The sequence below is a fragment of the Alosa pseudoharengus genome, unplaced genomic scaffold, assembly GCF_046254945.1.
Source record: "Alosa pseudoharengus isolate Yale_2024_CS ecotype anadromous, Long Island Sound unplaced genomic scaffold, YU_APseudo_1.1 YU_APseudo_1.1_scf_2, whole genome shotgun sequence".
Classification (NCBI taxonomy): domain Eukaryota; kingdom Metazoa; phylum Chordata; class Actinopteri; order Clupeiformes; family Clupeidae; genus Alosa; species Alosa pseudoharengus.
This window is the reverse complement of record NW_027468663.1, coordinates 42776279-42789277: the sequence shown is the minus strand read 5'-3', so window position 1 is coordinate 42789277 and position 12999 is coordinate 42776279. Positions and strand designations below refer to the sequence as shown.

The 12999-nt window shown below is 42.7% G+C and overlaps 1 protein-coding gene across 1 annotated transcript; it reads left to right on the top strand.

The window, feature by feature from the left end:
* On the top strand, positions 1-12999 carry LOC143133520 (eukaryotic translation initiation factor 4E-1B-like). Its single transcript, XM_076293283.1, has 9 exons — positions 1-44; positions 914-1060; positions 8022-8295; positions 9721-9824; positions 10520-10615; positions 11205-11268; positions 11542-11655; positions 11784-11923; positions 12745-12999. The coding sequence occupies exons 1-9, from the start codon at positions 1-3 to the stop codon at positions 12857-12859; spliced, it is 1098 nt and encodes a 365-aa protein (XP_076149398.1). The 3' UTR covers positions 12860-12999.

The following is a 12999-nucleotide window of genomic DNA, read 5'->3' as shown; positions in this document are numbered from 1 at the left end:
ATGCAAGAGCTTCTCAGGAGACTCACCTCAGCAGCTGGGTTACGGTGAGGGTGAGGCTCAGGGGAGCTCCTGCAGGGACACACGGAGCTGCTCACAGGCAGCGTCTTTCTCCTGCGGGGTTGCAGCCTCTGCCGTGTTTTTAAACTTCCGTGCACATGTTCACCACTTCGCCACACGCATGCTCACACACACACACACACACACACACACACACACACACACACAGAGAAGCCCGTATCCCCTACTCTGTTCTATTCTATCCGGGTTCTTCTGTGTAGCGACACGCTGAGAATTCAGTCAATAGGGCAATTCAGCTGCCTGTGTGTGTGTGTGTGTGTGTGTGACACAGAAAGGGGGAGAGCTCAAACATAATGAAAGGCGCCCCTTACCCCCACTCTTCGGCCATCTCCTTGAATACCAAACAAACAAGAGTGGACACAAAGACACAATCACACACACATGCACACACACACACACACACACACACACTTGTGCATGCATAGTCACACATGCGCCCAAAAGTGACACGAGTACTCTTTACGAATTATTTTAAGAAGATTTTATGTTAACAAACAACATCTCTTACAGTGCATCATAACATGCTCATCACATTAACGTAACATTCACACTTCCTCTCCACCGAGCTGTCCATCTCTTCCCCTTCTCCTCTTCTCTTTCTCTCTCTTCCCCCTCTCCTCTTCTCTCTTTCTCTCTCTCTCTCTGTCTCTTTCTCTATCCATCTATTCCCCCTCTCCTCTTCTCTCTTTCTCTTTCTTCCCCCTCTCCTCTTCTCTCTTTCTCTCTGTCTCTTTCTCTACCTCACTTTTAAGGCTCTCACCTCCTACTTCTCATCTGCCTCCTTCGCTGCCTTCTCTTTGTCGTTCTTTTTGTGTCCATCTGTTTACCCCTTCAGGAAGCTGCCAGTCCCTGACCCCCCCACCCCACCCCTCCACAAACACGTGCTGGTGCCGGTGGTCCGTTATGGTGCGGGGCCCTGGGTACCGGGCCGGGACAGAGCGTCCTGTGAGAGCCAGCAGCACAAAAGCTGCCGGGCCAGCTAGTCTACCACGCTCCCTCTCTACCGTGCTCCCTCTCCCTCAGCCTCACTTGCTCCCTCTCCCTCAGCCTCACTTGCTCTCTCTCCCTCAGCCTCACTTGCTCCCTCTCTCTCAGCCTCACTTGTTCTCTCTCCCTCAGCCTCACTTGCTCCCTCTCTCTCAGCCTCACTTGTTCTCTCTCTCTCAGCCTCACTTGTTCTCTCTCTCTCAGCCTCACTTGTTCTCTCTCTCAGCCTCACTTGTTCTCTCTCACTCTTAGGAGCTTTCTCTCGCACTTTCACTTTCTCTCACACCCTCATTTTCTGTCTTCCTTTCCCTCTACCACCCTCTCTCTCTCTCTTTCTCTCTTCCTTTCTGCACAGTGAGATGAATGCAATGATCTCCCAGTGTGTGTGTGGTGTGGTGGTGCGCTGCGCTTATTCTGATGAACCAGGGGTGAACGGAAGGAGTATGCAGAGAGAAGAGGGGTAGGAAAGAGAGAAGACATGAGAAAGAGGAAAGAAAGGTAGAAAAAAACGTCAAGCAATGTCTAAAAAAGGATAAGAGAGTTTAGTGTTAGAGTTAGATAAAAACAAAGAGAAATAGGAGGGCATGTTTCGGGGATGTGTGATTAGTTATGTTAGAAAAGTGTAAGCTGCAGAAAGAAAAGAAAAAAGTGCACAAAAGTACAAACATTGTGGAGGAAATGTAGGAAGTTAAAAGGACAGCACACACAGAAGACTTTAGATAGATTAGGAAGTTTAAAGGACAGCACATACAGAAGAGTCTAGATATATTTAGGAAGTTTAAAGGACAGCACATATAGAAGAGTCTAGATAGTTTAGGAAGTTTAAAGGACAGCACATAGAGTCTAGATAGTTTAGGAAGTGTAAAGGACAGCACATAGAGTCTAGATAGATTAGGAAGTTTAAAGGACAGCACATAGAGAAGAGTCTAGATTAGGAAGTTTGAAGGACAGCAAATATAGAAGAGTCTAGATAGATTAGGAAGTTTAAAGGACAGCACATAGAGTCTAGATAGTTTAGGAAGTTTAAAGGACAGCACATACAGAAGACTTTAGATAGATTAGGAAGTTTAAAGGACAGCACATATAGAAGAGTCTAGATAGTTTAGGAAGTTTAAAGGACAGCACATAGAGTCTAGATAGTTTAGGAAGTGTAAAGGACAGCACATAGAGTCTAGATAGATTAGGAAGTTTAAAGGACAGCACATAGAGAAGAGTCTAGATTAGGAAGTTTGAAGGACAGCAAATATAGAAGAGTCTAGATAGTTTAGGAAGTTTAAAGGACAGCACATACAAGGATACAAGGATACAAGGAAGTTTATTGTCACATGCATATAGTTACTGGAAGTAAGAAATGCAGTGAAATTAAGTATGGTGTCAGCCTATTTGTGCATTTATGGGGGGGGGGGGTAAAAGTGCAATAGAAGAGGGGTTTAGTAGATTAAGTGGCAAGGGCTGCATAAGAAAGGTGGGGGAGGATTGCGATTGGGGGGGGGGCACCAACAAGGAGCACCCAAGAGCAACAGGGGCAAGGAAAAACTCCCTTACCAAGGAAGAAACCTTGGGCATATCCACGGCTCAAGGGGCTAACCCAACTGCCAAGGGTCTTGGTGTGTGTGTTGGGGGGATGACAAGGGAGATGGGATAGTGTGCTGTGTATGTGGGGAGAGGGCAGTGTGCAATATGTGTGTTGGAGAAGCTTCCTCATGAGACAATGTGCTGTGTATTGGGGGGCGGGGGCAGTGTGCTGTAAGTATGTTGGGAATGTGTGTTGGAGAAGCTTCCTAAAGAAATAATGTGCTGTGTATGTAGGGGAGAGGAGGGGGGGGGCAGTGTACTGCAAGTATGATGTATGTGAGTGATGACAGTGAAGATGTGTGTGTGGGCGGGAGGGGAGTGGAGCAGTGACTGTGTGTGTGTGTGTGTAGTGTGTGTGTGGGTAGGTGGGGGCAGTATGCTGTAAGTATGTAGAGGATGTGTGTTGGAGAAGATCCTGAAGACAATGTGCTGTGTATGTAGGGGGGGGGGGGGGGGGCAGTGTGCTGTAAGTATGTTGGGGATGTGTGTTGGAGAAGCTTCCTGATGAAATAATGTGCTGTGTATGTAGGGGAGAGGGGGGGGCAGTGTACTGCAAGTATGATGTATGTGAGTGATGACAGTGAAGATGTGTGTGTGGGCAGGAGGGGAGTGAAGCAGTGACTGTGTGTGTGTGTGTGTGTATAGTGTGTGTGTGGGTAGGTGGGGGCAGTATGCTGTAAGTAAGTAGAGGATGTGTGTTGGAGAAGATCCTGAAGACAATGTGCTGTGTATGTAGGGAGGGGGGGGGCAGTGTGCAGCAAGTATGTAGAGGAGGCTTACTGTAGCAAGCAGTGTGCTGTATGTATGTGAGGTGATGACAGTGATGATGTAAGAGTGTGTGTTTTTTTTTTTGTGTGTGTGTTGGGGATGGGGGTGGGGGGGGGGGACAGAAAGGCTAGGCAATCAAGGACATGGGTAGATAGATGGAGGAGAAATCAAAAATAATAAACAAAAAGTTCTATAGAGATGTGCAAAAGTTGGAGAAAGTCAGATATGTGTGTGTGTGTGTGTGTGTGTGTGTGTGTGTGTGTGTGTGTTTTGACGTAGAGTCTAGATAGTTTAGGAAGTGTAAAGGACAGCACATAGAGTCTAGATAGATTAGGAAGTTTAAAGGACAGCAAATATAGAAGAGTCTAGATAGATTAGGAAGTTTAAAGGACAGCACATAGAGAAGAGTCTAGATTAGGAAGTTTGAAGGACAGCAAATATAGAAAAGTCTAGATAGTTTAGGAAGTTTAAAGGACAGCACATACAGAAGAGTCTAGATAGTTTAGGAAGTTTAAAGGACAGCAAATATAGAAGAGTAGATAGTTTAGGAAGTTTAAAGGACAGCACATACAGAAGAGTCTAGATAGTTGGTGGCATGAGTAACGGCATTACTATTGGAATTTACATTACATTTACATTTATTCATTTAGCAGACACTTTTATCCACAGTGACTTACAAAGTGAGGAATAACTTTATAGCAGCTATGCAAAGGAGACATTAGGTAACAATAAATACTACTACAATAAATGCTAAGGCCATTTTCACATTTTCTAGACTCTAGATTTTTAAAAAATTGAGACTTTTTAAATGTGTTTTTGCCTTTCGCATACACTGAAACTCTGTTTTCAGTCACTGAAAATAAGAAAAAAATGTTTCCTTTGTCTCAGGTTGTCACTCAGTTTTGTCTATGAAAAGATTAAAGTAAATTTCCATCAGATGACTTGTTTATTTGTAAACAATAGGTTGTACATGTTACACGTATTGTGGGCTGTGAGCACCTACGGGTGCGTTAGTTGATGAGTTAATTATGAGCCTGAATCTAAACTCCTGCACCACACACAGATGAAGACTCTGGTTCTGTGGCGATTGAATGAGGAACAGCGAGCAGGAAGAGAGACTGAGGAGAGTCGTGAGAGGGAGGAGAGAGAGAGAGAGGAAAGTTGTCGTAAGAGGGAGGCGAGAAGCCACGAGGGAGCGCAGGGTCAAGGTTCCTGGCTCCAGGCTTCCCACTTTCAAGCTTTAATCCATTTCTAGCTCTTTTGTGTGGCGGTCTTTAGTGCGCTTCACGCCTTTTGGTCTGTTTGCTGCGTCCTCCCTCTCGGACAGGCCAAACGGGTTTCCGGCTTCTTCCTCTCTGGGTGCCGGTGCTCTCCTTTGTTCTCCCCGCCGGCTTGCCTCTCACATGGCTCTTTCTAGAGAAACCCATTGCACCTCAAACTATTTCTTTCTCTCCGCTCTCTCTCTCTTTCTTTCTCTCTCTGTGCTGAGCCTCTCCATCTCTCTTCCTTTCTACCCATAATCCCTCCCTCCACGCTCCTCCGGGGCAGTGCCATTTTAAGTTGGCACGTCTCTTGTTTTTCTGGACCTTGTCTTTGTCAGACTCAAAAGTTGGCCCTCTTTGTCCCGGGGGTCTATTTATCAAACAGGGCTGTTGGGCTGTTGGAGCTGGCAACACATTAGATGTCACAGCAGTGTGACACACAGCTTTAGATTCCCACAGCAAGCAGATACGGCGCCATTTGTGTTGCTCTGGTTTGATAAATAAATAAATGAAATAGATAGATAGATAGATAGATAGATAGATACTTTATTGATCCCCAAGGGGAAATTCAAGAAATGTCACAAAAAGAAATGTCACATTTTGTATTTGTGTCTGTTTTTGTTGTCAGTCAATTGTCAGTTGTTTTTTTTCAGTTACTATGGTGCATTTCTCAGAATCAGAATTGAAATTCACATCATCTAGTCACATGCATATCATAAATGCTATTTCTTATTTCTTAGAGAAAACAGCATATGTTTTCGCACATCCATTTTACATTATCAATTGCTAATTTCATGTCAGTCAAAATGCATTATACTGGGACTCTGTTAAATACATAGTCTGGCAACAAACTGCAGTACAAACAGTACTGTTAGAGTATACAGTATTGTATAAAAAAAGTATTCACAGAGCTTCACTTTTTCCACATTTTGTTATGTTTCAGACTCATCTTAAAATGGATTCAATTATTTATTTATATTTTTCATCAATCTACACATAATTCTCCAACATTTGTAAATGTATATAAAAATAAAAGAATAATATTCCATTTACATAAGTATTCACACCTTTTGTTATGACACTTGCCATTGAGCTCTGGTGCATACTTCTATCAGTGGTCCTTGAGATGCTTCTACAACTCGATTGGAGTCCACCTGTGCCTAAATTAATTCACTGGACATTATTAGGAAAAGTACACATCTCTTTCTCACAGTTGATGATGTATGTCAGAGTGAAAACCAATCAATAATCTATCTATCTAAAACCAACACACGAGGTCAAGAGAATAGTCGTAGACCTGCAACACACTGCAGTACAAACAGTACTGTAAAAGCATGCAGTATGAATCCAGCCTGACGTCCTATAGTACTGTAAAAGCATGCAGTATGAATACAGCCTGATGTCCTATAGTACTGTAAGAGTATGCAGTATATATGAATCCAGTCTGACGTCCTATAGTACTGTATAGGGGTGTAACGGTACACAGAAGTCACGGTTCGGTTCATACCTCGGTTCGGACATCACGGTTCGGTACGAGTTCGGTACAATGGAGGGAAAAGCAAAACAAAAATGCAGAAAGCATTTTTTTTTGTACATGTCTCAGGCTGTACCACCTAGTGTCATACAGTCTCTTCCCTGAGCCATCTGCAACAGCCTGAAGTGTGTAAGATGTAGGCTAAACAGTACAATAAGTACCCAGACTCCATCTGTAACTTGTAAACAAAATAAGACAATCGGCTATAAAACTGAAAATAGGCCTACAGCATCTCTTATTTCTGAAAGTGCAAATTACATAGAAAAATGATTTTTAAAAATCCACTTAAGCAAGACCTTCAACATCTGTGTTTAGTTGTATATGGAAGGGTCTACAATTTGCCTCAATATTTTTTTATTGTGTGTAAAGTAATAATCTAGCCTACTAACTGTGAAAATATCACACTATTTTGCCTTTTTTAAAAAAACGAAATGGCTCCTTTCATTTCATAAACAGACTACAACTAGAAGTCACGTGACTTTTCCCTTTGACGTTAACTCACCGTAGCATGGTTTGTTTATTAGCCTGGTTAGCGTTGTCACTTTATTTTACTGTCTATGCACTTAACACTACCAGAACCTCATGTGAGAAGTTACAAGTTACCCCAACATAAAGGTAATTACCACGCGATTTACATAGCTTTCTGTCATTACGAAATCATTTAATGTAAGCCATAGGTTTTGGCCCTATTTGTATCCAAAGGCTGCTGAAGCGCAGGGGAAGTTTTTTCCCCTCGTTTCAGTGATTGGTAGCCTACATCATCTGGGTGATGGCTTCGAATATGTGTAGCATTTTTTCCACTCACATACCCAACAACTGCTGAACAACGCCGACACACAGTTTCATCTTATCCACCACTCTTTCGCCTGTACTAACGTTACTGTAACTGAAGTTCTCAAACTTGCGATCTTAAAGAGACCAGCGGATCCTCTAACTCTTGTGGGTCTAACCTTAGTGCTGCTAATGACTGACGGACTCGACCGACGACCTGACAAAAAAAACATAGGCGCCAATCAGAGCTTCAGAGCTAAGGCGAGGCTACAGATTAGCGTTAGGTGTCGCTAAAGAACTCCCGTAACTCTCGCTACTTAACAGTAATTGCGCATGACATTAATTAATCCGCACACGAGTTTTATGTATTTTTATACCGTGTATTCTCCGTGTAAATGCATGCACCGAACCGTGACGCCCGTACCGTTTCGGTTCAATACGAATACATGAACCGTTACACCCCTAGTACTGTAAGAGTATGCAGTATATATGAATCCAGTCTGACGTCCTATAGTCTCCCACTCGGGAGCATCCGTGGCCTATGAATCCGACTTGTGACCGAAGTGTGGCCGGTTCGATCCCTGACGTAGGAAAAATGTGGGTGGGGGAGTGATTGAACAGCGCTCTCCCACATCCACGAATGAGGTGCCCTTGAGCAAGGCACCTAACCCCCAAATTCCCTCACGGGATCAAAAGAGTATATACTTAAATGGTCCCCGGGTGCCAAGATTAAGGCTGCCCACTGCTCCGGGTGAGTAGCCTATCACTGCTCTGAGGGTGTGTGTGTGTGTTTGAATGGGTGTACACTGTGTGTGTGGGTGTGTTGTACACTACCCCTGGATGGATTAAAGTTTATTTTCAGAAGGGGGGCATGCAGAAGCCTATATAGTAGGGTAGGAAGGTGGGGTTCACGTGCACCCAAAAGGTATATTTTTTTAACCTAGTTTTTTGTAATCCTTAAGGTGTTTAGAAAATAAATGTTGATGTTCCCCACGCAAATTATTGTCCCATATGTGTTTTTTTGTATCATCTTTTGTGTTTGTCAGCAGAGACAACCTGGTACCACAGATCAACCGTGTCAACCACCGTCTGGCCATCTACAAGAGAGCAGCCACACCGATATTCTGGTGTCCCAAGCCCCATGATCCTGGTCAAGGCTGGGAAAAGACTGAAGAGGGTACCCTGGAACCAGTGTGGTCTTGTGGCCCTCTCCTCCCCACTTCACTCACTGACTTGCTGGAGGAAACAGTCAAGGAGATGGATGGAGATGGTGAAGAAGACAAGGAGCAAGAGATTGATTATGAAGACCTGTCATATTATGTATAGACATCATTGCCCTTGACCTTTGATTAGAATCACTCTTTTCTATTTCAGTTTATTCTAATGAGGATTTTTTATACCCTATATATCCACATATTTGACTATATGAGTGGTTTTCTATTTTGTTTCAGTAAATATAATACCAATATAACGGTTTGAATAGTAACTCCTTACTATGGGAGATGTTCATTTGGACCAACATGTGACAATATTTCAAGTAGGGATCATCAACATTTGCTTATTAGACATCTTAAAGACTGTAAAAATACAAAAGTTAGAAAACATATATCAATAGGGGAGGAGTTCCAGTGATCCAATGTCACCGATTTTTTACATTTTTTGGTGTTTATTTGAGTTTTAATACCACCATCATCTAATCATGACAATCCTCATATCTATCAATTCCCCATGGAAAGACGAAGATAAATTGGGGTGGATTGTGTCTGTAGGATGTATTGTTCAGATTCTATGTAGATTTAAAGTTTTCATTTTTTACAGCCGAAAATCAAGCACAGACACAAAAGATGATACAAAAAAACACATATGGGAAAATAATTTGCGTGGGGAACATCAAAATTCCTTTTATAGACACCTTAAGGATTACAAAAAACTAGGTTAAAAAAATATACCTTTCGGGTGCAGGTGACCCCCTCCTTCCTACCAGACTAATAGACCAGACGTGCATTTTATCTGAGAATTAGGAAAATGTTCAAAATGATTGTCTCCATCTGCTGGTTTAATGAAAGAATGGCATGTAATTCCACCCTCTGTTATTTCATGATCCCAGGGCCTTATTGTATTCCATTGCAAAACTTTGCATTATATTTTAGCGTAGGCTAACTGCTCCATGTTTTCTAAATCATCGATCTTAACCAAACTAAATAAATATATTAGCCTACATATTATAGGCCTAAAATAAAAACTGGGTTTACTCTAATCTGACGCATTCCCGAACAATCCATGACATGCAGAACAATTAAATCAGTTTTCTAAAATAAATTCACAATTGATAGGCATAGCGTTGTCACCGTTAAAAGTAGAAATGCACGTAGGCTACTCAATATATTTAATTGACAATCTAATTAACCCGGAAAAACTACGGCAATCAGCGTGGGCCTTCAGTCTGAGAGCAACTTTGTCCATGTATCGGATGCCTTTCGATTCCCAACATTATCCACACAAATCTATAAAATGGCATCGGCTGTAGTGTATCTGGTAAGATAAATACTTAATTAAGAGTGTCTTTGGGTTTATTTAAATAATTATTACTGTTATGACCCTTAAGGCACGTTATTAGGCCATCAACAGTTCAGGGTTGATTGGTCGAGTTTGTTGGGAGGTTGCTAACTTGCTAGCATTAAGTTGTTAAGTCATAAAACTACATACCAATTCGTCTTTAATGTTGTTTTTGTCCTCTATTTTTAGCCACGTAATAGTATCGCTACCAAAAAAAAGACCACTGCAACCATCAAAGAAAAGACTGCCTTGGTGAAACAGCAGCCACCTGTAAAACATCCTTTGCAAAATAGGTGGGTTGACAAATTGATGAGTGCATCGTGTAGCCTGTGTGTTATTAGACTTTGATTAAATATTATTGCGTTACAATTAATGGCAGTTGGGTAGACTTTATGTTTATATATACTTTGTGTTTATAATTAACAGTCTTTGTCCACGACGTGCATGGACTTTTCTGTTATTTTCTTGCTCTCTTGTATTTTTGCTAAATAGCCTATATTTTAGGGCCTGAATCCATCAGATATTATCCTGTTTTTTGTTCATAATCCTCCACTCCACCACAGTTTTGTATTATTGTCTGTTGCTCTATTCCTGCAAAAGGAGAGAAGTGCCGCACACTCCCGAGTTACACATAGAAGTCTTTAATGTGACTAGAGTGACAACGTTTCGGCCTGTCGGCCTTCCTCAGGTCAGGAAGGCCAACAGGCCGAAACGTTGTCACTCTAGTCACATTAAAGACTTCTATGTGTAACTCGGGAGTGTGCGGCACTTCTCTCCTTTTGCAAGTGTTTTACTGGTTGCCAGCACCTCCTTTTCTGGTGTGCGTTTTGCACCTCCACTCATCAATGTTGCTCTATTCCTACCAGCTCTTGTCTAGTCATATCTGTGTTTCCAAAAGGCCAGAGGGTATTTTGAATATTGCTATGTGCCGGTTCCAGATTGGTACAGGTCTCTCTTAACTTTGGGTGTTTCTGTTATGTGCTCGTAGTTGGGGTCTGTGGTTCTTCAAGAATGACAAGCGTAGGACCTGGCAAGAGAACCTTCGTCTCATCACCACCTTCCATACTGTAGAGGATTTTTGGGCGTAAGACAATTTCTCTCCCCTCTCTCTATGTAGATAATGATAGATTGATGGATACAACCTGGCTGCTGTGTTCCTCCAAGGAAGGTCTTCTGCTGCCTCTAGACACACCGCAATCTTGACTTTTTTTTTTTTTTTTTAATTTGTAGTTCCTCATTGGGTGCTCCCAGAGCAGGGGTGTCCCTCTCTATATTCAAGAAGTTCTTTAAGATACTCTTCCAAGAGTAACACTTACTTTTTTCCCTCCTCGTCCTCTCCCCTTCTATCACTGTCTCCTTGATCCACACATTTACTAGTAGGCTACTTAAGTTTTTGCACTCTCATACTCTATTAGTAGTATTTATTGTTACTTAGTCTCCTTTGCAGTGCATCTTAAATGTCAATCCTCAATTTGTAGGTCGCCTTGGATAAAAACGTCTGCTAAATAGATAAATGATGGATTGATTGATGTTTAGGCATCCAGTTGGTGAATACAGAAACATTCAGGCCTAGTTTTCAAATGCCTTCACAAGCATTGTTTAACAAAGACCGTCATTACCATTTAGTTTTGCCATAAATCTATTGCTGATGGTTTTTTTTTCCCTATTCTCAGGTTGTACAACAACATCCAGCTCCCCAGCAAGCTCTCTTCAGGATGTGACTATTCAGTTTTCAGGGTAAGTGTGTTTGTTTGTATGCACCAATTGATAGAGATGTTTTTTCTAAAGGTCTGAATTAGAACAACTGTTGTATTAGGATTAGTCTAATACATGTAAAATGTATCAAAACTGACATTAATATGTCCCCTCTCGCCAACTTAATCTTGCTCATTCCAATTAATGACCCCTCATGTGCATGGGGGTTGCATTCATGTACATGCATTTCCCTGTGTGTTAATGTGCATGCATTTCCCTGTGTGTTAATGTGCATGCATTTCCCTGTGTACGCAGCATGGCATCAAGCCAATGTGGGAGGACCGTAGCAACAAGGCAGGAGGCCGCTGGCTGGTGGCCGTGTCGAAGCAGCAGCGCCACACAGACTTGGACAAGTTTTGGCTGGAGACGGTGAGACGCAAACACACACATCCATAATAATATTGTCTGATTAAATATTAGGTCATATGCAATCACTATACTCCTATAGTAACTTTCAAAGTTTCACTCTGTGTGTGTGTATGTGTGTGCGTTTGTAGCTGCTTTGTCTCATCGGAGAGGGTTTTGGTGAACACAGTGCAGATGTGTGTGGTGTGGTCATCAATGTTCGTGCCAAAGGGGACAAGATTGCCGTGTGGACGGCTAACGCAGAGAGGGCTGCGGCCGTCAGGGAGATCGGGTGAGCAACATATGAACAGCAGGCATACTGCTGTAGTATATGCAACGCTTCACATCACCAATGGTGCACATTTCCCCTCTGATAAGACTGCTAGCACAATAAAGGGGGGGAGGGTTAGTTACTTTCTAGCAAATGTTTTAGTGACAAACATGAGTGAAACATGGCAGCCGTGGGCTACTGGTTAGTGCTTCGGACTTGTAACCGGTTCGAACCCCGACCAGTAGGAACGGCTGAAGTGCCCTTGAGCAAGGCACCTAACCCCTCACTGCTCCCCGAGCGCCGCTGTAGCAGGCAGCTCACTGCGTCGGGATTAGTGTGTGGTTCACCTCACTGTGTGTTCACTGTGTGCTGAGTGTGTTTCACTAATTCACGGATTGGGATAAATGCAGAGACCAAATTTCCCTCACGGGATCAAAAGAGTATATAACTTATACTTATACATGGGGTGGTGGTACCTGTTGCATAGTGGTTAAGGAGCTAGGCTAGCGTGCAGTAGCCTGAAAAGTTGTGTGTTCAATTCCCGGCTTCCACCGTTGTGCCCTAGAGCAAGGCACTTCACCCCAAGCTCCGGTGACGATGGCTCTTGTAATATAATTGTAATGTAATGTTATAAAGTCACTTTGAATAGAAGCATCTGCTGCAATGAATAAATGTAAATAAATAGGCTAACTTTCTCTGGACATAAGACACAGGACTCTTCTATTAAAATGTAGGTTTACTTCTTGCTGTGAGTTTGCTCACACAGGTTCCTCACTAAACTACATTAGTGAAACATCCCCTGGAACTGAGATGTGACCTGTTTGTTTTTATCCACCAAACAGGCGTACGTTCAAGAATCAGCTCGGCTTGTCGGACACCCTGGCCATTGGCTACCAGGCTCATGCAGACACGGCAACCAAGAGCAACTCTTCCACCAGGAATAAGTTTGTGATCTGAGGCGGATGGTAGCAGGGGAAATGACAGGTGTGTGTGTGTGTGTGTCCTTTTGTCTTTGTGCCTTTTTGTGTGTGTGAAAGAGAGAGAGAGTTTAAGTAAAAGCTTAATTGTATATGAGCAGTAAGTGTTTTCCGTCTCTT